We start from the raw sequence: 26,381 nt of genomic DNA on the forward strand, positions 1-26,381 counted from the left end.
GTGGCAAGGCCACTGGCCAGTGGCAGGCCTGGGGTGGGGGGGTTGTCTACAGCCAGCAGCAAGTGGGCGCCTTCAGGCCCCCTGGGGGCCTCGCCGGAGCTGGGAAGCAGGAGTCCCGCCTCCCCCCTGCAGCTTCCCAGCCCCGCCCCCCAACCCAGGAAGTGGCAGAAAGGCGAGTGCCCGGCTGCCCCAAGCCCTGTTGTGTCCACGCCAGACAGCCTGCCCATCAGCCACAGGCAGTTGTCATTGCTGTCCCAGGTGACGCGGGCAGGTCCCGCCCGAAGCCCCACAGGTCTGCCCCCCTCTTTCTCACGCCACAACCCACACTGTGGCAAGCTGGTTGGCCCAGAGACCTGCTCCCCAAAGTCAGCTTAGGAGAGTGGATTCTAGCTACAGTGGCCTCCCCACACCCTTCCTGGGCTGCCTTCACACCCACAGTCCCGCAGACACACACATAGAGCGCACACTATACCACACACATCACAGGCACACACACACCACACATGCATACCACACGCGTGGCACATGCAAACCCACACACACTTATGCACACACAGGACATATGTCTGCCACACACAGCACAGAAATCACACACACACAGGTACCAACACACACAACACAGGTATCATACACATGTATGCCACACGTGTGTATTCACACCAGACATGCCACGCCCTACACACCGCTGACATGTATCTATACCGCACGCACACGCATCACACAGCAGACACACACCACACAGACAGCACAGGAATCACACACACACCTATTCCACATCCGTCACACGCACAAACCACACACACATCCCATACACCACTCGCAGGCACACACCTGCACGCCATATGTCTACACACATATCGCACATGCACACTCAAGCCTTACACCCCCACACAAAAGTGCACACATCACACACTCATGCATACACCATCGCGCACACGCACGGAGGTCAAAAAGGTAGCAGGGCAGATGTAGTTGGATCTGTGGCGGCCTTTGACCTCCCCTGACTGCAGGGACAGACACCCCCTGCTGCGGAGGTCACCGCCCTCGCCGGCCCAGGTCCCCCAGCCTCCTCGGCCTCGGCTGGTGTCCTCCCGGCGGGCGCGGGGCTCAGAGACCTGGCCGACTCCTCGGCCGGCCCGCCGGCTCAGGGGCTAGGGCGAACCCCGGCGCCGAGGGCCAAGTTCAAGCCCAGACGCCAAGCTCTCGCCGCCTCGCCTGCCCGGTGTCCTGAAGGCCGGGGCGGCGCGGGGCGCGGGCGGGCGGAGCACGGGTGTGGGAGGCCACGGTGCCAGGCGCGCGGGTCGGAGGGGGCGCGGCGCGGGCCCAGGGTCCCCGACGCGGGGGTTCGGGATGCTGGGGGCCAGGAGCCTGGGCTCCGGACGGCGCGGGGCCAGGGCGCGTCGGGAGGCGCTAGGGCCCCGCGGCCGGGCGGCGAGCGCAGGGCGGGCGGGGCCGGCGGCGGGAGCGGCGCCCGCCGCGCTGCCTCCATCCATGGCCCGGAGCGGCGGCGGCGGCGGCAGGAGCCGGGCGCGATCCGCTAGGTCCCAGCGCAGCGCTGCGGGAGCAGGCGACGGGCGGCCTCGGAGCCCCGCGCCGGGAGCCGGGCCGCGAGGCGAGGATCCGCCCGCGCCGCGCTGACAGCCGCGCCCTGCGTCCTCCCCGCCGGGGCGCTCTCCGGACATGCCCCCGGAGGGGCGCGGCGCCGGGGACCCCGGAGCTCGCCTCCGCGCAGGGCCCCCCGCCCCGCCCCCGGGCGCCCGGGGCCCCCGCTGAGCGTGCGTCTCGCACTCTCGGGTCCCTCCCGCCGGCGCGCAGCCGGTCCCCAGCGCAGTGCGTCCCCGCCGGGCGATGGGTTGATGGGCGCCGGGGGACGCAGGATGCGGGGGGCGCCCGTGCGCCTGCTGCTGCTGCTGCTGCTGTTGCTCCTGGCGCCCGCGACTCGGGGCGCGCCCGGTTGTCCGGTCCCCATCCGCAGCTGTAAATGCTCGGGGGAAAGACCCAAGGCGCTGAGCGGCGGCGCCCCCAACCCGGCGCGCAGGCGAGTGGTGTGCGGCGGCGGGGACCTCCCGGAGCCTCCGGAGCCGGGCCTTCTGCCCAACGGCACCGTGACCCTGTGAGTACCTCCCCTCGGGGCTCCTGGTTGAACGGAGGGCCAGGGCCGACCCCGGGCGCCGAGCGGGGACACTTGCGTGGGTGGGTGGATGGCATGACGTGGGACACTCCGGGAGCCGGGAGGGAAGCAGGTGCGCCCGGAGGCGCCCGTTCACCTGTACAGGTGAGGGAGGATGCGCGCTAACGGGACGCCCGGGTTCCCGGGTTCCCTAAGTGTCTCGCTGGGGCTCAACTTTCCCGGGAGGGCTCAGCTAAGAGCGGCACCCAAGAGGTAGGTGGCTGTAGTCCTCTAGCCCCGGGGCTGCGTCCCGGACCGGACAGCACCGGACTGGACTAGAGAGCGGGGCCTCTCCCGGTTTTACCCAGCGCGCTCCATCCGGCCCTCGGGCGCGCACCAGCCCGCTGCCGGCCCTGTCTGCTCGGGGCCGGCGGACGGTGGGCGGGCTCGGAAAAAGTCTGTCCCTGGAATGCGGGCGCTGGTTATCTGCGGGAGGCCCGGCGCCCAGGCCCCCTCCCGCTATCGTCCCACCCCCAGCCCCCGCTGGCTTGTGACTGGATTGACTTGGACCAAAGACAGCAAAGAAAAGAAGCCGGTCTCCTTCCGCGATTCCCTTCGCAGCCCCGGGCCTTATTGAGCCCTGGCCCGGTTGGATGGTGGCGAGTGAGCGTGGCCACGCGCGAGAGCCGGCCCGCACCGTCTCTGTCCTCGCTGCCCACGTGCCGGCAGCTCCACGCGCGGGCGCGCTGTGGAAGTGGAAGTTGCTCCCCCACCATCAGGAGACTGCTTCCTCTCCGGTCCCGGTGTAACCGTCTCCCCCACCCCCTTCACCGCCCGCGCTCCTGACCCCTGTGGCCAGCCTTTCCCCACCTCCCCTTGCCCACAGTTGGGGCTGGCCCGGTGTCCTCTGATTGTGTCCAGAACAATACAGGAACGCCTCTGAGTCGGGGGCGCTCTGAGGCTGCGCGCTTCCTGACAGGACGCCACCGGGCAGGCAGTGACGTGGGGCCTGCAGTTTTCCGCGCCTAGGGGTGTGCTGTGTGCGTCTGGCGGGGGAGGGCGTGGGTGGGGTGGAGGCCGCGCGCGTCTTCTCGCTGCCACTAGCTCTCTCTACCGCAAGCCCAGGGCTATGGCAGTGGCAAGGAGAGGAAAGCATGTGTGGCTGCTCAGGCCAGGCCCTCCTCAGGGTCCGGCTGGTGTGGAAGGGTTCAGGCAAGCCTGGGCAGTCCCCAGCCCACTCAGTTCATGAGAAGAAAAATGCTTGGTGCGTGCAAAGAGTTGGGCTGGGGTGCTGTGTGCATCCTGGCACACATGGGAAATGCAGAGCCTGTGTGTTTGTGTGTGTGTGTGTGTGTGTGTGTGCGTGCGCGCGCGCGCGCGCTGGCTCCGTGGCTGGCCTCGACACACATGTGTGGGCGGCCGTCTCCCTCTTTGCTGGCTTTAGGGAATCCTGACATACCGAAAGAGAGAGGAGAATCTTTAGAATCGTTCCGCGACCTACGCTTTCCAGTCTTGGTTAATTCCCCCGACGGTGCTCCCAGGAGAACGTGGGGGGAAGGCTCTCCCCAAGAATACTGGGGTGACACAGCGGCCACAGACGCGGCTCCCACCTGCCCCTCTTCCCATTCCAAATCCTCCCCATTGGAAAGTCCCCCAACACACACACACACACACACACACACACACACACACACACACACACTCCCAAGCCACCAACCCAGCTGCCTCAAGGGATCCCAGCACAGCCCTCCCTCCCCGTGAGCCTGCGTGAACACGGGCGCAGTGGGCCAGGGTGGACTCCGTGGTGTGCATGTGTGGGATGGGGGGACTGGGATGCCTCCTGCCCTGCAGCGTGGGGGTATGGCATGAGTTTCGAGCCTGCAGACCTTGTCCTTGTGGATGGGCAACTGACTCTGCTGCTACATGCCTTCTTCCTCTCCTCTGTTTCTGCACATGGAATTCCCACACACACACCCCACTCACACACGCTTTCGTCCTTTAGTGTCACCTGGACCAAACCCATAGGTCTTGAGGCCAGTAGTTGTGGCATTGTGCAATGACCCTCCCTCTGCTGTTGAAGATGCCTTCTTCCCAGCACCCTCCCCTGCCCCAGACCTGCCTTTGGGCAGCCTGGCAGACACAGCGCCCTGGGCACTGTGGCCCCAGGTAAGGGCCATTTCGTCATCCGGGAGCTCAGAGGCTACGTGGTAGAAGCTCTTGGAAAAACCCCTGGTCCACCTCCGCCCTGTCAGCTCAGCTCCTGTCTTCAGTTTTTGTGGATGCCAGGCCGTCCTCTCCCCACCCCAACCAGGGACTTTCATTTGCAGACTTCCAGGAAAGCAGAGGGTTTGCCTGCCTTCCTGGTCCCTGGCCTGCCCCACCCCCAGCGTACGGGGCAGCTGTGGGCCCCAGCATCCCTGCACCCCTGCCCTTGCCTCCCCAAGTGGGTAAGCTCCACCCCACCCTCGCACCCCTCCCCAGGGTGGCAGCAAGGAGGCCTTCACCCAGGCCTGGGACAGCCATCCCTCCGCTGGGAGAGAGTTGGCTGTGGGGCTAAGGCCATGAAAAGATCCTTCCAGAAGGAAACCTTTAAGAACAGCTGAGCTTGAGTGGCCCCTCCCTCCGAGGACCCTAGGCAATACCATAAATTCCTGGGCCCAGAGGGGTCTGAGAGATGAGCTGAGTCCAGCCCCACTTCTCCTCTGGGCAGCTGAGCAAACTGAGACCCAGAGAGTCAGCTGGGGGCCACCGTGGGCAGTCACGGGTGGGTGGCTCAGGTGAGGCTTTGCAGTTCACCCGACTGGACGTGAACCCCAAGAGGCACACACACAAAACGCCGCTTCAAAAGAAGTACAACCTGGTTCCTTCCAGGCAGGACCCAAGCCCTTTTGACCTGGGAACATTCCAGACTGAGTGAGGAGGGGGCAGGACTGGGACAGGACACTCCCCACTTCCCCCAGAGCCGGCACACCCTCTTCGGGCTGAGCCGCTGGAGTCTTCCCCCCGGGGTGCCCCCCCCCCACAACTACACGCTTCCCCTGCGTGGGGTGGCTAGATGCTGGGGCCTGAGCGTAGGCAGTGGAGCAGGGCCCAGTGAGGCGAGCTGGGGGTGCCGGGTGCCCCACTGCCAGCTGCAGAGGGGCGGGCCTCACCAGCTTCCCCACCCCCTCCCCTTCCACCACCCTTTTCTCCCCCATATGGTTCTCATAAGGTCTGGGCGAAGAGACAGCAGCCAGAGGAAGTGGCTGTGTACAGAGAGCTTTTGTGAGAGAGGAGGGGGAGGGGGAGGGAGGGAAGAGAAAGGAGGAAAAAGAGCGGAGGGAGGAGGCGCCAAGATGGACGGATCGCCGGAGAGCTGGACAGACTGACAGGGGAGTTGGCGAGGGGCAGGCCAGGCTGTCAGAGGCAGTACCCCCAGGTGGGCTCCTAGTGCCTCAGTCTGGAGTGAGGGACTCAGGAGAAAACCTTCCCCAACCTTCTAGTGGAGCTGGAACCCCCTTCCCACCCTTGGGGGTCCCAGGAACGCTGTCATCCCCTCCCTAGGGTCTTGGGGACTCCGTTTTGGGGGACTCTCTTGTGCACAAAGCTCAGGCCCGATCCCCATGGACTGGACCAAAGCGTAGGGCCCCCTGGTGAGTCCTCCGGGCAGCAAAGAGATGGAAGAGGTAGATAAGGTCCCCCCAAATTCCACGTCTTGAGCTACGGCAGCCCCCAGGAGCTTGCACCCAGCCAGCCCATGTCCTGGGGAAAGTGCCACTGCAGGTCACGCTCTGGGGTGGTCAAGAGGGAGTGCCAACCCCTGGTCCTGGGCTGGGTCTGAGAATTCCACCCCCTCCCCAAAGGTGCTGGTCCTGCTTGAGTAATTTGAACCTAACCATAAATTGACCCTTCAATTTGGAGTCATGTTTTTAAAAGGGAAAGAGTGTTTCTAAGTTTATCCCACTTGGGAGTCATTGGGATAAGAATCCTTTCTTGCAGGGGAGTGTGATGGGCCTGGGGGGTGGGATCCATGTTCCAGCCGCTGCTCCTTACCGTGGCTGCATCCACACCCAGAGAGGCACGGAGCTGGTCAGCTGGGGCGGGCACGCCGGGCCTCCTGGGGTGCAGCTGGAGCGTGCCCAGGGAAGGGGAGAGAGGGAGGGAAGGGGGGAGGGAGGGAAATGGCCCAGGGCTGATGGAACAGAAGGAAAATCCGGTGGTGACCGCTGCAAAGGGCTGCTGCGAGGGGCTGTTTATTTTCATTCCCCCAGCCGGGGCCTGGCTCTGTTCTATCTAGGGCCTTAGACACAGACAGGACGAGGCTGCCTCCTCCCCTTCCTCCCTGCTGGTGGGGGTGGGGGGGCATCCTTCCCAAACTCCAGAACATTCCTCAGCAGTTGGGGGAGGGGAAGGGCACAGCGCAGAGGCCCTGGAGGAGAGCACGAAGTTGGGCAGACTCTTAAGGCTCCTCTCCCACCCCCGGCTCTCCCAGCCTGCTCCACCAGAGAGATAGAGTGTGTGTGTGTGTGTGTGTGTGTGTGTGTGTGTGTGTGTGTGTGTGTGTGTGTGTGTGTGTAAGATGGATGGGGCCAGGTGAGGGCACGGAGGAGTGTGCCGGAGTGGGGGAATGAGGAGGAGGAGGAGGAGGAAGTAGCCCAGGGGCCAGACATCTCCCAGCTGGAAAGACCAAACGCGCTGTAAGAGTTTGGTCCTCTCTCCCTGTTCCACTCTCCCCCTGCCAGTGCGCCTTGGCCGCCTAAGAGGAGGAGAAAGGAGGGAAGCGACCGCAGGGGTCCCTGTATCGCGTGCGGGGGAGAGCTGGGTCCCCCACCCCCACAGTGACCCCGCCCACGTTCCACCTGCCCCCCTCCCCGGGCCGCTGGCCCTCGGAGATGCTAAGGCGGTGGGAGCCAGCGGGTGGGACGGTGGGGCGGGAACCCCGCGCACAGCACTCCCTTTCCTCCACCTGAGTAGCTCAGGCACTGGGAGTAAGTCTGCAGGCGGAGAGAGACGCCATGGCCCGTGTCCAGCCGGTTGGTGTTAGGTCCCCTGCCGGACCCAGCACACCTGGGTTGCAGCGCCTGGTTCACTCCGGCTTGCAGCTTCCCGCTCAGACCTGCCCTGGGAGACAGGTCCGGCTTCTGTTTCCTGCCTTTTACCTCTGCCCCTAACGTCTGGGCATCTGAGGCGTGCACCCATGAAGCTGTGCCTGTCGTTAAAGAGAAGATACACGGTGGACATGGTGTATTACAAGAGCTGGATTGGAAGACAGGGCCAAGCGGGTTAACGGGTGCCAACACCGCCCCTACCCCCCCCAACACACACCCTCCCTAAGGATTCAGGGTCTCGCTCCACACCGAGCAATCAGAAGCCGTGTCCCCGGGCCAGAGCTGAGCCACCACAGTATTGATCTGTCTGTACCCATCTCCATGCCCCCCAGCCACAACAGCCCAACAGGCACAGGTCTGCTCCGGTGCTGGTGAGGCACCCAGCAGAGGAAAGGAGACCTGGTCAGGGGTCAGGAGTGCGGCGGGACTGTGCCCCCTCCCACGCTCAGATACCCACTGTGGCGCAGCAGCGGCAGTCCAGAGGGCTGTGCTGGGCAGCCCGTTAGCTGGGAGAGGCATGGGCGCTCCTTCCCAGGTGTGGGAAGAGAGGGCGGGCGCAGATGGGGGGGGGGGGGAATGGGTGGACATGGGTGAGAACTGCCCCCTGAACTCCGAGAGCCTCCGACTGGCTGCACTGTGAACTTGTCTGGGCTCCCGTCCTTGCTGGAGCTCTGCCCTTGCTCTCAACCTGCCTGTAAGCCCTGGGCATAGCGGCCTCTGCAGGAAGGCAAGAGCTGGTCCATGCCCTGAGGGGGCTGAGAGGCTCAGGGTCAGAGCACCAAAGGGACGAGGGAGGGGCCGGCACGATGACGCAACAGGCTCATCCTCCTCCTGCAGGCATGAGGAATCCATCTGGCCGCTGGTTCCAATCCAGGCAGCTCCACTTCCCTCCTGGTTCCTGCTTGTGGCCTGGGAAAGCAGTGGAGGATGGCCCAAAGCCTTGGGACCCTGCACCCGCGTGGGAGACCCAAAAGAAGCTCCTGGCTTCGGATCTGTTCAGCTCTGACTGTTGCCACAATTTGGGGAGTGAAGTAGTGGATGGAAGATCTTTCTGTCTCTCCTCTGTATAAATCTAACTTTCCAATAAAAATAAATCTTTAAGAAAGGAACTAAGGAAGAGAGACTGGGGGTGGCTAATTCATACTTCGGTGTAAATGATTGATACAGACCCATCCTGTTTATGTATAAATATGTATATATAGATTTATTTATTTAAAAGGTAGCGTGAGAGGCTTTTTTGTTTTTTAAAAAGAAGACTTTTTTTTTTTTGAAAGGCACATTTACAGAGTGGACAGAGAGGGTAACGCCTTCCATCTGCTGTTTCACTCCCCAAATGGCTGTGACAGTCAGAGCTGAGCTGATCCAAAGTCGGGAGCCAGAAGCTTCTTCCAGATCTCCCACGTGGGTGCAGGGTCACAGGCAATGGGCAGTCCTCCGCTACTTTCCCAGGTGCATTTAGCAGGGAGCTGGATAGGAACTGGAGCAGCCAGGACACGAGCCGGCACCCAGATGGGATGCTGGTGCTGGACAGTAGAGGATTAGCCTGTTGGGCCATGGTGCCAACCCCAAGAGAGAGCTCTTCCTTTTGCTGGCTGACTCCCCATATGGACACAGTGGCCAGAGCTGAGCTGGTCCAAAGCCAGGAAGCTGGAACTTGGGGTCACCCATGTGGATACCGGGGCCCAAGTACATAAGCCATCCTCTGCAGGTTTCCCCAGCCATAAGTGGAGAGCTGGATTAAAAGTGGAGCAGCTGGGACTAGAACCAGCATCCATATGGGATGCTGGTGTCGCAGGCATAAGCTTTGCCTATTGTGCCACAATACTGCTTGCTGTGCCCCCATTTATAGTTGGAAGGAAGTGGCTGTTTTTTATTTTAATTTTAATTTTTTTAAAAGATTTATTTATTTATTGGAAAGTCAAATATACAGAGAGGAGGAGAGACAGAGAGGAAGATCTTCCATCTGATGATTCACTCCCCAAGTGAGCACAACGGCCGATGCTATGCCGATCCGAAGCCAGGATCCAGGATCTTCTTCCAGGTCTCCCACACGGGTGCAGGGTCCCAAGGCTTTGGGCCATCCTGGACTGCTTTCCCAGGCCACAAGCAGGGAGCTGGATGGGAAGTGGAGCTGCCAGCTGGGATTAGAACCGGTGCCCATATGGGATCCTGGCGCATTCAAGGTGAGGACTTTAGCCGCTAGGCTATCGTGCCGGGCCCAGGAAGTTGCTTTCGTCAGCAGTGCTTGGAGCTTTCAGCCACGCAGTGGAAGTGTTGGAGGGGGGTTGCAGGATGCCTTCCACCCGTCAGGTAGACCTGTGCACGCACAGACACCAAGACCCCACCCTGCCAAACGTGTGCCCTTCAGCTCTACAGAAACACACCAACGCTGCATGCACTTTAAAATACAGCATGCATTTGAAAGGCAGAATAAGAGCAATCTTCCATCCACTGGTTTGCTCCCCAAATGCTTGCAGTAGCCAGGGGTAGGCCAGGCTGTAGCCAGGAGACAGGAAGTTCATCTGCGTTTCCCCAGATGGACAGCAGCGGCCCAAGCACATGGGCCATCTTCTGCTGCTTTCCCAGGGATATTAACAGGGACTTGGCTCAGATGTGGAACAGCCGGGACTTGAACCAGTGCCCATATGGGACGCTGGCACCACAGGTGGCAGCTTAACCCATCGTGCCACAATGCTGGCCCCTGCACATCAGTTCCGCTTGCAGTGTTGAGGTGTTCCACAGGCCTGGCACACTGTGGGCACTGAGGTGGGTTTCTTGGACGAATGCATGCTGCCAGGTGTGCGTGATCATAGCAGACTCTACTTCTTGTGCACCTAGCAGGATGCTGTCACTCCCAGGTCCCTGCTAAGGCTCGCTAAGCACTCCAACAGACACCTGCCTCTCTCTTCCTTGGACTTTTGCCTCCAGATCAGATGTCAAAGCAGCAGAGGTTCTCTCAAGTCGGGGAACATGGGGACATCCACACCCCAGTTTCTTGCTTCTCATCAGTCCTCTCTCTCGCTCTTACTCTGCAAGGTAGCTGCCAGTTAGAAAAGGGAGACACGGAGACTTCGCTTGCTTGCCATGTGACCTTGGCCTCCAGTGCTGCCTGAGCAGCCCAGCATCCAGACTGGGTCCAGGGGCAGTGGGCAGGACATGACCCGCCCTGTGCAGCTGGGGGCTGAAAGCTCCCCGACTCCCACCCCGTGCCCTGTGTCTTCCTCTCCTCCTGTGGAAGGAGGATTTCACAAGGTGGATGGAAACGATGCATTCTTTTCTAACTCGGATTTTTCACCATCACCTTGAAATCCTATTACCAGTTGAGGCTGACCAAAGGGACTCCCAGCCGGGGAAGGGTGAGACTGGGAGGCCAGGAGCGGGCTGGTCATTTGTGAGCAGACACGGAGAGCAGGCATTCTCATCTTCGGAGCTGGGTTCCATCCACCCTCTGCCTAAGGCAGGTGTTTGCTGGAGCCCCAGGGACCACATCCTTGGTCCTCACAGCAGGCCCAAAGCACGGCACTCGGTAGCTGCGCCTTTAAGCATCTGTGTGGTTCTGCTTCCACAGCTTATATATTTTATATATATTTTAAAGTTTTATTTATTTTTGTTTGAAAGGCAGAGTTACAGAGAGAGAGAAGGAAAGAGGTATTCTGTCCACTGGTTCACTCCCCAAATGGTCGCGAATGCTAGACATGGGCTGGTTGGAAGCTAGGAGCCAGGAACCTCTTCTGGGTCTCCCACGTGGGTGCAGAGTCCCAAGGCTTTGGGCCGTCCTCCACTGCCTTCATAGGCCACAAGTAGGGAGCTAAATCTAAAGTGTAGCAGCTGGGACTCAAGCTGACACTCATATGGCATGCCCATGCTGCAGGCAGAGGCTTAGCGCACTGTGCCATGGCACCACTCCTCCCTCCTTTTTAAAAACTACTCTGTTCATTTTTTAAAAAAAGATTTATTTATTTTTATTGGAACGTCAGATATACAGAAAGGAGGAGAGACAGAGAGGAAGATCTTCCGTCCGACGGTTCACTCTCCAAGTGACAGCAACGTCTGGAGCTGAGCCCATTCGAACCCAGGAGCCAGGAGCTTCTTCAGGGTCTCCTACGCAGGTGCAAGGTCCCAAAGCTTTGGGCTGTCCTCCACTGCCCTCCCAGGCCACAAGCAGGGAGGTGGATGGGAAGCGGGGCCTGCCGGGATACAAACTGGTGCCCGTATGGGATCCTGGCGCGTGCAAGTCGAGGGCTTTAACCAATCGCGCCAGGCCCAAAGCTACTCATTTCAAAAGCAAAGACACAAAGAGCTAGGTAAGACCCATATCTGCTGGTTCACTTGCCGAAGGCTCAGAAGCAGCCATGGGTGGGCATGGTACGGTAGCCTAGTGGCTAAAGTCCTTGCCTTCCATCTGCCAGCATCCCATATGGGCACCATTCTAATCCTGGCTTCTCTACTTCCCATCCAGCTCCCTGCTTGTCACTTAGGAAAGCAGCAGAGGGCAACCCAAAGGCTTGGGACCGTCCACCCGTATGAGAGACACTAGCCCCTGGCTTCGGATTGGCTCAGCTTCGGCCATTGTAGCTGCTTGGGGATTGAACTAACTCATAGAAGATCTTTCTGTGTCTCTCCTTCTCTCTGTAATTCTGACTTCCTGATAAAAATTTAAAAATCTGGGCCCGACGCGGTGGCGCAAGTGGTTAAGGTCCTCGCCTTGCACGCCCAGGATCCCATATGGGCGCCGGTTCTAATCCCGGCAGCCCCGCTTCCCTTCCAGCTCCCTGCCTGTGGCATGGGAAGGCAGTAGAGGACGGCCCAAGGCTTTGGGACCCTGCACCCGCGTGGGAGACCTGGAAGAGGCTCCTGGCTTCGGATAGGCATAGCATTGGCTGTTGTGCTCACTTGGGGAGTGAATCATCGGATGGAAGATCTTTCTCTCTGTCTCTCCTCTCTGTATATCTGCCTTTCCAATAAAAACATAATAAAAGTAAAAATCTTTAAAAAAAAAAAAAAAAAGAAGAAAGAGAGAAACAGCCCTGGGTTGGGGGGCCAGAGCCGAGATCTCAACCCAGGTGGCCCCTGTGAGTGGCAAGGACAAAGTCCCTTGGGAGTTGGCTTGTGGAACAGTGCCAGGGATGCAACCAAAACCAGCATCCTGTTAGGCTAAACACCTATCCTGCCTTTGCGTTCTAAAAATGGCGGTGATGGTTCGAATGTCCCCGTGGCCCTGGGTGCCGAGTCTGTGGCCGGGCTGGGTGATCGGTCTCACCTGAGTGGCTCTGGGTGGGCTAGAAGCCCCGAGTTCTTGGGTATCAACAATCAGATCACCCCTTCTACTCGCTGAGACGCCACGGAGCTGCCAGCAGCAAGTGCAGCAGCTGGGACTCCCAGACACCCCCAACCCAGACCTGGGTTTTGTCTGGGTTTTGTTTTTTGGAGGGGGTGGGATAGGGGGGTGAGGTGAATCCTGTGTGCGTGACCCGCCCTGCCTGTGCATGTGACAATTGTGGCGTGTGCTGGCTCGGTGCCCTACAGGGCAGTGCCCACAGGCACTCCTGCGGGGCCGTCTTTGATGTCGGGCTGTGTCTGACAAGTTCCTGTGGCTACCCAGAGGCCACAGGGCCTCGCCATGGAAGCCAGCTGCTCCCTCGCTCGCTTGCTTGCTCACTGTTTAGCCTCCAACCCCCTTAGTGGTGACTCGACAGGCCTCTCTTCCCCCAAGAGGGCCCCAAATGGGGGGGGGGGGAGGAGAGAAAGAGGGATACAGGAAAGGTCACTGCGTGCCTCTTCTGTGGTCTAACTCCAGAAAGCAAGGGACTCCAGGGACTGGCTCATCTCTTCCTGTGGGGAGAATTGAGGACATGGGTAGGGGAGCAGGAGCTGGAGAGGGGAAGAGGTCCCTAGGCCAGGCTGCGAGGTGCGGGATGAGGATGCCTGCGGAGGAACCCCATCCCAGATCCGGGTCATGGTCACGTTGGGGGGCGCGCGGGGAAGGGACAGCTTGTGGCACTCAAGGGGGTCCATGCTACCTAGAAGGGCAGGCCTGGGCTCCCCAGGTACCCTTCTCCCAGGAGACAGCCTTGAGGACTAGCCGTGTTCAACTTCCTGCAGAAAGAAGTGTGTGCAGCAGCCTGCATGTGTGTGCGCGCGTGTGCCTATTTGCACTTATGCCGCCAGCAGCCTCGTTCCAAGGGTTTCCCGCCTTCTCCTGCAAAGGCCGAAGCCAGCGTGAGCCCTGGGCCTGGGGGAGACACCTAAGGAGGACACCACATGCCTGGGGCCAGTCCTCCCCCACCACCCTCACCACCCCCACCCCCGCTCCAGCATCCTGCAAATGTGCGCCTGGAGGCCGCCGAGATGGCTCAAGCTCTTGGTCTCTCCACCCCTGGGGAAAACCTGGAGTTTTGTTCTCAGCTCCTGGCTTCTGCCCAGTCCAGCCCAGCCCAGGGTATTGTGGACATTTAAGGGGTGATTCACAACCTGGGGGTTCTGTCTCTGCATCTCAACTAAATTAATTAAAATGTGCAGACACGCGCGCACACACACACACACACACACACTCATAGAAAACAACGGAGTGGGGGGGGGGCTGGCCTGGTGGCACAGTGGGCTAAGCAGCTATTGCCTGTGACACCAACATACTGTATTAGAGTACCAGTTGGAGTCCTGGCTGATCCAGCTTCCTGTAACTGCACTGGGGAAAGTGGCACAAGACAGCCCAAGGCTCTGGGTTCCTTTGGGGAACTAATCCATGCATGGAAGGGGTGTGTGTGTGTTTCTGGTCTGTAAAACAAACATTAGACCCATGTACTTCCTTTAAAAAAAATTTCAGGGCCCGGCAGCATGGCCTAGCCACTAAAGTCCTCGCATTGAACGCTCCCAGGATCCCATATGGGGACCGGTTCTAATCCTGGCAGCTCCACTTCCCATCCAGCTCCCTGCTTGTGGCCTGGGAAAGCAGTGGAGGATGGCCTAGAGCTTTGGGACCCCGCTCCCGTGTGGGAGACCTGGAGGAAGTTCCTGGCTCCTGGCTTCGGATCGGTGCAGCACGGCCGTTGCGCTTACTTGGGGATTGAATCATCCGATGGAAGATCTTCTCTGTCTCTGCTCCTCTCTGTATATCTGACTTTGCAATAAAAATAAAATAAATCTTAATTTTTTTTTAAAATTTTATTTGGAAGGCAGAGACACAGAGAGAGATTTTCTGTATACCAGTTCACTCCTCAGTGCCCATGACAGCCAGGCTGGGCCAGGCCAGGGCCAGGAGCTACATACTGGTTGGCAGGGACTAAAGTCCTTAGACTGTCTTCTGCAGCTCCCCAGCCTGGGTCAGAGACAGAGCAGTGGGCACGGGAGCCTGGGTACCGACAAGTAGGATGCCCAGGTCACAGGCAGGGACTTCAACACTTAGACTTGTCGCATGCACTTTGCCCCTGCGCACCAGAGGCATCTGGGAGGGCAGAGCTGAGGCCACTGGTGCCCCTGGTCTAGCTCGACAGTCAATCTCCTTCAGTTACCCTAGATTGTAAAGGATGAAAGAAACCCCAGTTGTAGGTGCTCGGTCCATGCCTGGACAGAGGCCTGGGGAATCGGGGCGCGTTCTCTGCAGCACCAATAAGGCTCAGTTCCAGAAGGGAAGGGCCCTGGAGGCAGTGCCTGGCAGGCCGGAAGCGGGGGCTGCTGCTGACCCCGACCCCCCGCCCGGCCCATCCTCTCCGAGCACACAGAGACCACTTCAGAGAGCTGGAGAGGGAGGGGAGCAGGAGGGCTGGGCTCAGCGAAGAGAGGGCTGCGACAGGGCTGGGACAGGGCCGAGCCAGCTGTGGTGTCAGAGGTCCCTGGTCACCTGCCTGGGCTGGGGAGGGGGGCTTGAGTTCCCATCCTTTGCCCTATTCACCCCCCCCCCACACTACCACCTACCCGGGATTGCAGTGTTACTTTTCCAAACTGCCATGTGTTGAGTGTAGAAATACAGGTTGTTTGCAAGATTGAAGAGGGGACAGTCAGTAACTGATTTATATCTTGGAGTGAAAGACTGTTGGGCACACTGGGTTACATAAAATGTGTCAGCAAAATCCATCCCTGGGCCAGAAGTTATCAGCAAAGGATACTTTTTATGGAATTTTTAAAAAGATTTATTTATTTTTATTTTAAAGATTTATTTTTATTATTTTTTATTGGAAAGGTGGATATACAGAGAGAGGAGAGACAGAGAAGAAGATCTTCCATCCGATGATTCACTCCCCAAGTGAGCGCAATGGCGGATACTATGCCGATCCGAAGCCAGGAGCCTCTTCCGGGTCTCCCACGCGGGTGCAGGGTCCCAAAGCTTTGGGCCGTCCTCGACTGCTTTCCCAGGCCACAGGCAGGGAGCTGGAAGGGAAGCGGGGCTGCCGGGATAGAACCGGCGCCCGTATGGGATCCCGGGCGTGCAAGGCGAGGACCTTAACCACTGCGCCACTGCGCCACCGCGCCGGGCCCAATTTATTTATTTTTATTGCAAAGTCAGATATATAGAGAGAGGAGGAGAGACACAGAGGAAGATCTTTTATCCGACGATTCACTCCCTAAGTGACCGTAAGGGCAGGTGCTATGCCGATCCGAATCCAGGAGCCAGGCACCTCTTCTGGATCTCCCACACGGGTGCAGGGTCCCAGGGCTTTGGGCCATCCTCGACTGCTTTCCCAGGTCTCTATCCAGGACTCCCACGTGGGTGGATGGCCAAGCACTTGGGCCATCCTCTGCTGCTGTTCCCAGGAGCATCAGCAGGGAGCTGGATGGGAAATCAAGTACCTGGGATTTGAAGTGGAGCTCTGATATCAAATCACAGCATCCCAAGTGGAGGGGATGCAGCCTACTGGGTCAATTTAATGATCATTAAAAAAAAAAAATTCCAGGGCCCTACGCTGTGGCCTAGTGGCTGAAGTCCTCACCTTGAACACGCTCAGGATCCCATATGGGCACCAGTTTGTATCCTGGCAGCTCCACTTCCCATCCAGCTCCCTGTTTGTGGCCTGGGAAAGCAGTGGAAGACGGCCCAAAGCCCTGAGACCCTGCACCCGTGTGGGAGACCCAGAAGAGGCTCGGGGTTCCTGGCTTCAGATCGGCATAGCTCCAGCCTTTGCGGCCACTTGGGGAGTAAGTCAGGAGACAGAAGATCTTCCTCTCTGTATAGTCTGACTTTCCAGTAAAAATAAAGTTTAAAAGATTTATTTATTTTTATTGGAAAGGCAGGTTTACAGGGAGAAGGAGAGGCAAAAGGAAAGATCTTCCATCCACTGCTTCACTCCCCAAATGCCCACACCACCAGAGCTGAGCTGAGCTAGAGCCAGGAGCCTGAATTCCATCTGGGTCTCCCACGTGTGTCAGGAGTCCACACCTGAGCCATCCTCTGCTGCTTTCCCAGAAGCATCTCCAGGCAGCCAGTTCCCGCCAGCACTGCAGGTGGAGGAACAGCTGGCCAGCCACCATGCTCACCCCTATGTACTTCTTGGTGTACCAAGAGAACAGTGTGCACCTTAGGAATTCTCTTTGCCTGATCCTATCCCTTCCCGCTCTCCGGGCCAGCCTCCAGGTCTGCTCCTCTGGCCTTCGAAGTCTGACCTCCAACCACTTAGAGCCAAGGATGACCTGGGCTTTAGCCAGGGCACAGCCGACAAGCTCATTAAAGCACTCTCGTTGACAATGAATTGGCAGGATGAGCCCTTTGACTGGTCCAGCCCGTCCCCTCCCAGTAGGGGGTCTAGGCCGAGAAAGGCTGGGTGGGTGGGCGGAGAGAAGTCACCCTGCATCCTCCTTCCCTAAATCCAAAGGAATCAGTGGGGGCGAGGCGGGGGGGCACAGGCCAAGGCTGCAGCCGGGCCAGATTTGGGGAGCACAGCGGCCACAGTTGAGCCATTGGGCGCTAAGACCCGCATGAGTCGGGGGGAGGGGGTCAGGGGGTGGGACAGGCATCCTCAGTGAGACTCCAAGGGCAGTGTCTCCACCCTGCCCGCAGACCTGGGCGCCTCCCGCTGCATCTGCGGTCAGTACTGTTCAGTGTGTTGCCCGCCGTCCTGAGGACAGAGCTCTGGAGGTTCTGATGAGCATCCCAGGGAAGGCAAGGCCCTGGCTCCACCACCTGCACACACAGCTCTCCCAGGGAGACACAGAGCGGGTGCGACGCTGACGGTGCGATGCTGACGGCTGGCTCAGCCTGCGCCCTGCGCCCTGCGCCCTGCGCCCTGCGCCCTGCGCCCTGCGCCCTGCGCGCTGCGCCCTGCGCCCTGCGCGCTGCGCCCTGCGCCCTGCGCGCTGCGCCCTGCGCCCTGGCGCAGTCAGGGGCTGGCGGGGTGGGGTGCTGCCGCTCCCCTCGAAACCCAGCCCCTCCTCTCCTCTCTTGCTCTCCCTTCAGGCTCCTGAGCAACAATAAGATCACCGGGCTCCGCAACGGCTCCTTCTTGGGACTGGCCCTGTTGGAGAAGCTGTAAGTGCTGGGGTCACGTGGAACTGGGCTGGCGCAGGGGCTGGGGGGCCGGTGATGAAGGAGAGGAGGAGGAGGATGGCTGGCTGGCTGTTGAGCAGGGTGGAGTCAGGCACTGACACCTGTCCAGGGGTTGCCCTCCTACCCCTCCAGGGAGCGGAGGAGCTGACCTAGGGGTGGGAGAGAGGAGTTTTGTGGGGCGGGTTAGAGAAGAAGCTGGGCTGGGCTGGGTGGGGCTTGGGCTGGGGAAGCTCATTAACGCTGTCTAATGAGCAATTAACTGGGAGGGCTGGGCCATGGAGCAGTTGTCGCTTCCCAGCTTGGGGCCCAACAGGAAAAAGGCCAAAGGCAAAACAAATCAACAAAGTCCTGAGGGGGGGGTAGGAGGGAGGAGGAGGGGGTACAACTCTGGGCTGAGGATGGCAGGGCTGCTCTCTCACTGGCCTTCCCCATCCACCCTGCTTTAGGGGTGCAGTAGCACCACACCCTACCCCATAGACGGCCTTGGGCCCAAGCAGGCCAGCCCCTGGCCTGAGGCTTTAAGGCCCCCTACCTCGACAACTAGGAACCCTCTTCCCCAGAGTCGGGAACCCCGAGGAGATGTGTGTGCTTGGGCCAGCATGTAGGACTAGCAGTCAGTGGCAAGGAGCTGGCAGTTTGGACGTCTCTGTGGCTCAAGAATGTTCCAGAAGGTCTGAGAAGGGAGAGAGGCTGGATGAGTCTGCCTTAGACCGTGAGGGCAGATCCCTTAAGCCAGCTGGGTGTGCGGCCTGAACCCAGCTGGCACACACTGGGAACTGTTGTCCTGCACAACAGCCTGGTCCCAACACAGGCAAGTCCCCTCCGGCCATTGGCTGCGACAAGCCTGGTAGATGATTCTTGCAACAAGGCCCTTGGTCCTCTCTGGTACCATCCCCATCCCCCACCTCTCAAGGCTTTGCATGCACCTGCTCTCAGAGAGCTCAGCAGCTTATAGCCTGCTGGGGCCAGGGAGCCCAGGCTGGGTGAGGGTGCTCCTCGGGAGTGGAGCTCCTTGGCCCCACGAACCGCAGCTGGCTTCCAGAAGAGAACTTGGGGTTCTGGCTGGGAGAGGTGGCAGGGAAGGGCCCAGGTCCAGGCAGAAGGGTGGAGCAGATTTCTGCCAAGCTGGGGGAGGCAGGAGGGGTGCTGCGTGCACCCAGCCCCGGTCTGTCTGGCCATGTGTGCTGCAGCTTGCCATGAAGGAAGGGCTGTGCCACCAAATACAGCTCTAGTGTGCCTAGGGGCCCGCATTTGTTCAGGAGGAGGCCCCGCCCGAGGCTTGGCCTCATGGAGAGCAGGTGGGCCTTGCAGGGCTTGCTGGAGAGGAGAAGCAAAGCACAGCCACCCCAGGCCCTCAAGGACTGGCCGCACCAGTCCACCTCACCCCCTCTCGCTCGGCCACTGTTCCCTTCGATCTTATGCAGGAGCCCTAGAAGCCACCACAAACCCAGGAGAAGCATCAGAGAGCAGTGAGGGGTGGCGTCCGACCCGGCGCTGAGTCATGCTCCTGGCAGAAGAAAGCGAGCCAGGACAGAATTCCCAGGCCTGGGTGGCGGTGGGGTGGGCGTGGGGGCAGGTGTGATGTCATCATTTGGGATACACCACAATGCGGTGCCTGGGTAGGAATCCCAGCTCCGTTTCCAATTCCAGCTTTCCGCTTCCTCGGACTCTGGGGGCGGCAGGTGCCTGTTGAAGATCCTGTCACTCCCGTGGCAGGCCTTGAGTTCTAGGTTCCTGGCGTCATGGTCATGCAGCCTGATCCAACCTCAGCTGCAGGTGTTTCGGCTCTCTCTCTGCCTTTCAGAACAAAACTCTCAACATTGAACCTGAACCCTTGCTCTTCCCAGTCAGCCTGTGCATTCCTTTCACAGGCACAGGACAAACCCTCCTTGTGCTGGCCTCAGATCTTGGCCTTGGCAGTGAACTCAGAGAAGCTAGTGCCTGCCCTCGGGGCGGGTCACCTACTGATGAGACCGTTGTCCTGTGCTGGAGGCGTTAGTGCTGGGAGGACAAGGAGCAGACCCGATGGGGGTGACTGGGCTGTGGATGCGAGATGGAGAAGGAGGGAACTTTTGGAAGGGCTCCAGGGGTGCAGGGAACACAGCGAGAGTTTGGGAGGGGAGGAGGCAGGCTGGGCAAGGAAGGGGTGAGTGGAGGGAGTGAGGTCAAGAGTACATGGGACAGCAGGGTAGGACCCCAGTCTCTTCACTCTAAAAAGGGGAGATGAAAAGGGGTGAGCTGTGCATCTTCATTTAAAATTCCACCCTCCTGGGGTGCTGGGTGGGAAGGAAACCAAGCGGGCCTCGGATGGGGTGGGGCTCTCCAGGGAAGGCGCAGTGCTGTGGCCGCCCCCCCCCCCCCCCCCCCGCCCCATGTGCATCTGCCATTGTTCTTCTAGGTGCCTCTGCAGGCCTTGGGTTTTTCATCTGCAGAATAGGGGCAGAGGCAAGTTGCTATGGGCCCTGAGAGGCATGGGCAGTGGAGAGTGGTCTCCCTGTCTCTAAACCCGGGGCCTGTCCCAGAACCGGTCAGCATGTGTTCATGCATTCCGGGGGATCGCCATAGACCCAGGGTCCTTGGAAGCTTGTGGGCCACAAAAAAAAAAAAAAAAAAAGGCCTGGGGAGGGGCGCCTGGGCCGCCCCGGGGATGATTTGTCATTGCCTAATGAGATTAATGAGCCCCGGGGTTGGGGGGAGATATGGGGGGGCTGGTATGTGGCCGGGTGCTGGGGCGCTAATTAGAAGCAGATGCTCCTGGGAACTGTGGCAAGGGGGTGGGGTGGCGGCCGTCTCCCATACCAGGTGGCTTCCATTAATCTGTGGGGCGGGGCCGGGGGCGAGGCCTGCTCCCTGCTGGCGCTGGCTGCCGGCCTGGGCCAGGAGGGGGCCTGTCCGGGTCCTGGGAAGGCAGCTCAGCCGGGTGGATTCAGGAACTGCATCTTGGAAGCTATGAGAGCCCTGTGCCCCATGGCTCAGTAAGTCCTCATTGGGTGACATCAGGGACAAGAGGGTCCCGGGAAGGCAGGAAGGGGACAGAGGAAGGCTGGACCCTGGCCCTCCCCCCTTCTCGGTGAGCCTGTGCTTTGTCACAAACCTGTAAGTCTTGCGGGGTCCTGGGAGAGCCGCTCCGTAGCCTCCGAACCTATAATTTGGTTTTAAAGCCACAAGCAGGGAGGTCCACGTTGGGCCAGGGCAGGGGAGAAGCTCTGGGCCAGCTCACCCTGGATGTGGGCGTGAGTACACACACACACACAGACACACTCTGCACATATGCATACATACACACGCTACCCTAACACACTGCACACCCACACATGCATGCATGCTACACGCGTACACACATGTACAATCTGCACCTACTACACACGTGCCATGTGACAATACTGCACACACGTTACCCTAACACATGACCTGCAATGCTACACACACACCCTCTCTTAGTAGCTCTAGCCAGATTTTTTAATTAAGATTTTTTTTTTAAGATTTATTTATTTTTATTGCAAAGTCAGATATACAGAGAGGAGGAGAGACAGAGAGGAAGATCTTCCATCCGATGAATCAGTCCCCAAGTGAGCGCAACGGCCGGTGCTTGCACAGGTCCGAAGCCAGGATCCAGGAACTTCCCCCAGGTCTCCCATGTGAGTGCAGGGTCCCAAAGCTTTGGGCCATCCTGGACTGCTTTCCCAGGCCACAGGCAGGGAGCTGGATGGGAAGTGGAGCAGCCAGGATTAGAACAGTGCCCGTATGGGATCCTGGCGCGTTCAAGGCGAGGACTTTAGCTGCTAGGCCACTGCGCTGGGCCCACTAGCCAGATTTTGATTAGACTAATTTGAGAAGAGTTTTTGTCATGTGCACAAGCAGCCTTACACCCTTAGCTTTTGGTTACTGCCCCACTCTGCCAGTTCCGCAGCCGTAAACAACTGCTGAGCTGCTGTCTGCACAGCCTTGGTGTATTCTGGGCGTCTCACTGGATCAGACTCAGTGGGCCACCTCTCAGAGCTCTGTCACTCAGCACAGTGTGTCTGAATTGTTTACAGGTTTTAGCAGGCACCAAGGCTCCATTCCTTTTTTACAGGGAAGCAATATTCCATGATGTTGACCTGTTCATCTGTCGGTGGCCACCTGTGGTTTTGGTGGCCCAAACAATGTCGCTGAGAACTCTCACCGAGGCCCTTGTATGGATGTTTGTTTAGTTCTCCATTCTGGGGGCCTGGGAGTGGAGTTGCTGGGCCATAGGATCTCTCACTGCCTAACTGTCTTCCAAAGTGGCTGTACCTTTGTAGGTTCCCATCAGTGATGTGACAGGTGTTTGCCTTAATAGGTAAGATGCTGGACATAGGGCCCGGTGGCGTGGCATAGTGGCTAAAGTCCTCACCTTGAACATACCGGAATCCCATAAGGGTACCGGTTCTAATCCCGGCAGCTCCACTTCCCATCCAGCTCCCTGCTTGTGGCCTGGGAAAGCAGTCAAGAACGGCCCAAAGCCTTGGGACCCTGCACCCGTGTGGGATACCCGGAAGAAGTTCCTGGCTCCTGGTTTTGGATCGGCATAGCATCGGCCGTTGAGGTCACTTGGGGAGTGAATCATCGGACAGAAGATCTTCCTCTCTGTCTCTCCTCCTCTCTGTATATCTGACTTTGTAATGAAAATAAATAAATCTTAAAAAAAAAAAAAGATGCTGGACATAAAATACCCCATATTGGGCCCAGCACAATGGTCCCTTACACACACTGATTTTGTGTCCCTGGCAGCCCCACTTCCCATCCAGCTCACTGCTTGTGGCCTGGGAAAGCACTAGCGGATGGCCCAAAGCCTTGAGAACCTGTACCCACGTGGGAGACCTGGAAGAGACTCCTAGCTTCACATCAGTTCAGCTCCAGCTGTTGCAGCCATTTGGGGAGTGAACCAGCAGGTGGAAGATCTTTCTGTCTCTCCTTCTCTGTAAATCTTCCAATAAAAATAAATTAATCTTTTCTAAAAAGCAAGACGCCCTGTAGCAGGGTGCCTGCATGCTTGGCCCAGCTCCTCTCTCCATTCTAGCTCCATGTTAAAGCAGAGCCTGGGAGGCAGCCAGTGATGGCCCAAGGCCCTGGTGCCCAGGGGGAGGTCTGGACTGAGCTCTGGCTCCTGCTGCTGTGGGCATTTGGGGAGTGAACCGATTGATGAGAGCTCTTTCTCACTGCCTGTCAAAGTAATCATGTATAATAAAGGTTTTCATTTCTCCCCATCTAACTGTATGCTATCATTTTTAAGAATTATTTTGGTTATTTGAAAGAGCTACGGAGAGAGGGGAAGCTAGAGAGAGAGAGGTCTTTCCATCTGCTAATTCACCACCTAAATACCCCCAAGAGCCAGGGTGGGGCCTGGCTGAGGACAGGAGCCAGGAGTTTCTTTTAGGGTCTCTCAAAAGTTCAGGGGCCCAAGCATTTGGAGCATCCTCCACTGCTTTCCTTAGGCACATTAGCAGGAAAGTGGGATCAGCCGGGATTTGACTGTTGGCACTGCAGGCAGCTGCTTTACCCATATGCCACAATGCTGACCCCTAAATAGCCTTTTTTTTGCTTTTAAGATTTTGTTTATTTTTTTATTGGATAATCAGATATGCAGAGAGGAGGAGAGACACAGAGAGGAAGATCTTCCATTCGCTGGCTCACTCCCCAAGTGATGGCAATGGCCAGAGCTGAACCGATCTGAAGCCGGGAGCCTGGAACCTCTTCCAGGTCCCCCGAACAGGTGCAGCATATCAAGGCTTTGGGCCGTCCTCAACTGTTTTCCTAGGCCACAAGTAGCTGGAAGGGAAGTGGAGCAGCCAGGACGTGAACTGGTACCCATATTGGGTCCTGGCGGATGCAAGGCAAAGAATTTAGCCACTGTGCCAGCGTGCCAGGTCCACAACTGGCTTGTTCATGACAACTTCTTGGTGGACGGGCACTGAGTTTGCATTGCTCTAATGATACGTGTTGTTGGACATCTTTCTGTGTGCTTCATGCTGTGTGTCTTTGAATAGATGTCTGTTGAGCTTTTTTGCCTGTTTTGTCTCTTCCTTCCTCTTCCGTCTGGGTTGCTTGTTCTTTCGCATTCTGTGAGTTCTTTACACGGCCTGGCCAGAAGTCCCACATCAGCTCTCTGATCTGTTTTCCTCTCAGCTGTGTTTGTGTTCCTTCCAGCCCTCTTTCCAACAACAATTCAGAAGGACAGAGAGGAAGAGAAACAGATCTTCCATCCACTGGTCCGCTCCCTAAGTGAGCACAGGAGCTGGGGCTGGGCCAGACCAAAGGCAGGAGCCCAGGGCTCCATCTGGTCTCCTGCATGGGCGATAGTGACTGCTCCAAGCGCTCGGGCCACCCTCTGCTCGCTTTGCCAGACACGTTGGCAGAGAGCGGGGTCGGAAGTGGAGCAGCTGAGCGTTGAAGTGGCTGGTGCTCCAGTGTGGGGTGAGTGCCCCAGGTGGCAGCTTAGCCTGCGGCCACAGGTGCCACCTCCTCCTTCCCCTTAAAGGGAAACTTACTCCTAGTGCCCTCAGTTTTCTGGAGAAGCAGGTGTTGAGCTTTGGTTTCCCACCAGAAAGAGATGGGAAAGGGGTCCGTGCGGCCCACGGTTCTGCAGGGGCACAGTCTAAGATTGGAGGAGGTGCCTTGACTCGCTGGCAGAGAATCCACGGCATGCTCCGAGGGACACGCTTGTCCAGCCATGTCCATCCATGTAGTCTCTTGTGCAGGCCCCAAGATCTCCTGTGCCCACATGGGAGACCCAGAAGAAGCTCTTGGCTCCTGGCTTCAGAGAGGCCCAGTTCTGGCTGTTATGGCTTTTTGGAAAGTGAACCAGCAAATAGATCTTTCTCTCTGTCTCACCTTTTACCTGTAAATGTGCCTTTCCAAATAAAAATAAATAAATCTTTAAAAGAAAGAGATCTTCCATCTGCTGCTTCACTCCCCAGATGACTGCAGTGGCTGGAGCTGAACTGATCCAAAGCCAGAAGCCTCCTCCAGGTCTCCCACATGAGTGTAGGGTCCCAAGACTTTAGGCCATCCTCTGCTGCTTTCCCAGGCACATTAGCAGGGAGCCGGATGGGAGGTGGGACCCATCTGGGATGCCAGCACTGCAGGTAGCGGCTTTACGTGCTATGCCACAGCTCTGGTCCCTTTAAACAGACTTCACCCACTGCTGCCAACCCCTGGAGAAGGTGTTCCTTCCCTGGATTGCACGGCCCTGTGTGCCAGGTTGGCTGTGGCTTGTTGCTCGGAGTGGGAGTCCAGGGCCCTTGTCAGGAAGCACATGTGTGAGGCCCGTACCAGCCAGGGCGCCTCTGGGTCCTGTGGTCCCAGAGTGGATACCTTGCCAAGGGAGGCAGCTGGCACTGGTTTCCCACACATTCCCCACAGCGGGCCTGTTTGCTGTCACAGATCAGCCCCTGGGAACAGCCCTACAGGATTCTCCCTCCCCAGGCCCCCTGGGGTGACTCCTGTAACCACTTTGGAGGGGTGTGACCACTGGGTGGCATGTCCCCTTGGCATCTGGGACAGCTATAGGCAGGGGCACTCCAGTTTTGGGCAGAAGGACAGCCGGCTGCCATCTGCAGAGCATTCGTGGGCAGGCGGGTAGGGGCTCCACCTGGTGGGGAGGCTGCAGCCCTGGTGCTTGGCAGCCCACGAAGGGAAGCGACACAATGAGGACTGTGTCTCCCCCTGCATGGGGTGGGAGGCAGAGCGCTGAGAACATGGCCAGACCCCAGCAGGACCAGCCACGCGGAGGGACAGGGGCCCTGGGAGCCAGTGCAGGTGACAGAGGGGGTGGAGGTGGCAAGAATCACGGCCCCAGGCCTGGCCACTGGCACAGTCCTCCTTGGGTGCTCATGGTTCCTAGGGCACCAGGTATTCCTTCCCCGGGACTCCAGGTGGCTGGCAGCTGGGCTGGGTGCCGGGAGAGCTGGAAGGGTGAGGGCCCGCCCCTGTCACTGCTGGCTGTGGGCGGGGCTCCACTGGTGCACAAACAAGCCCCCTGGTGGGATGGCCAGCCGCACCTCCCAGGCCTGGACACCCTGTTCCCTCCCCTGCTACAGTGAGCTGGTCTATTAACCCCCTCCTGCCCATACTCCAGGACAGAGCCAAGAACTGCGCCTTGGCCTTGGACAAAGCTGTGCCAGGCTGGGCTGGGCTGGGCTGGGCTGGGCAGCGGGTGGCAGAGAGCCATGGAAGGCTAGGTGACCCCAGGCAACTCACTGCTCCTTCTGGACCCCAGCACAGAGGTTGGGAGGTAAGGAAGAAAGCTGGACTCACCTGGGTCCCCAGGGCCTATCCCCTGCCCTCTGCAGGCCACGCCTCCCTCCCACACCCTCACCTGTTCTGTCCGGCTGTGGGCTCCCACAGAGAGGTGCTGAGGCCTGCAAACAGGCCTGGGTGACCTGGGCTGCCATGCAAGGAAAGAGACTGTTAGGGCATGAGCCTTGTGGAATGGGTCCTTTTAAAGTCACAGTTACGTAGATTGAGGGAGAGACAGAGAGATCTTCCATCTGCTGGTTCACTCCCCAAATTTCCACAACCACCAGGGCTGGGCCAGGCTGAACTAGGAGTCAGGAGATTCCTCTTGGTGGGCATAGGGGTTCAGGCACTTGGGCAGCCCTCTACTGCCTTCCCTGGTGCGTCAGCAGGGAGCCGGGTCAGAACTGGAGAAGCTGGGACTTGAACCAGCATACAAATGGGATGCCAGCAC

General features: G+C 58.8%; 1 protein-coding gene across 1 annotated transcript in view; it reads left to right on the plus strand.

Moving 5' to 3' along the window:
• Positions 1-1,522: 1,522 nt before the first annotated feature.
• The window catches only part of ADGRA2 (adhesion G protein-coupled receptor A2), a 36,046-nt gene continuing 11,187 nt past the window's right edge, over positions 1,523-26,381 (plus strand). The window contains exons 1-2 of the mRNA XM_040970280.1: positions 1,523-2,113; positions 17,582-17,653. Of these exons, the coding sequence (XP_040826214.1) occupies positions 1,857-2,113; positions 17,582-17,653 (329 nt within the window). The 5' untranslated portion in view covers positions 1,523-1,856. The remainder of the gene's footprint in view (positions 2,114-17,581; positions 17,654-26,381) is intronic.

Source organism: Ochotona curzoniae, unplaced genomic scaffold, assembly GCF_017591425.1.
Source record: "Ochotona curzoniae isolate NIBS_2020 unplaced genomic scaffold, NIBS_Ocur_1.0 contig_1976, whole genome shotgun sequence".
In the NCBI taxonomy this organism is placed as follows: domain Eukaryota; kingdom Metazoa; phylum Chordata; class Mammalia; order Lagomorpha; family Ochotonidae; genus Ochotona; species Ochotona curzoniae.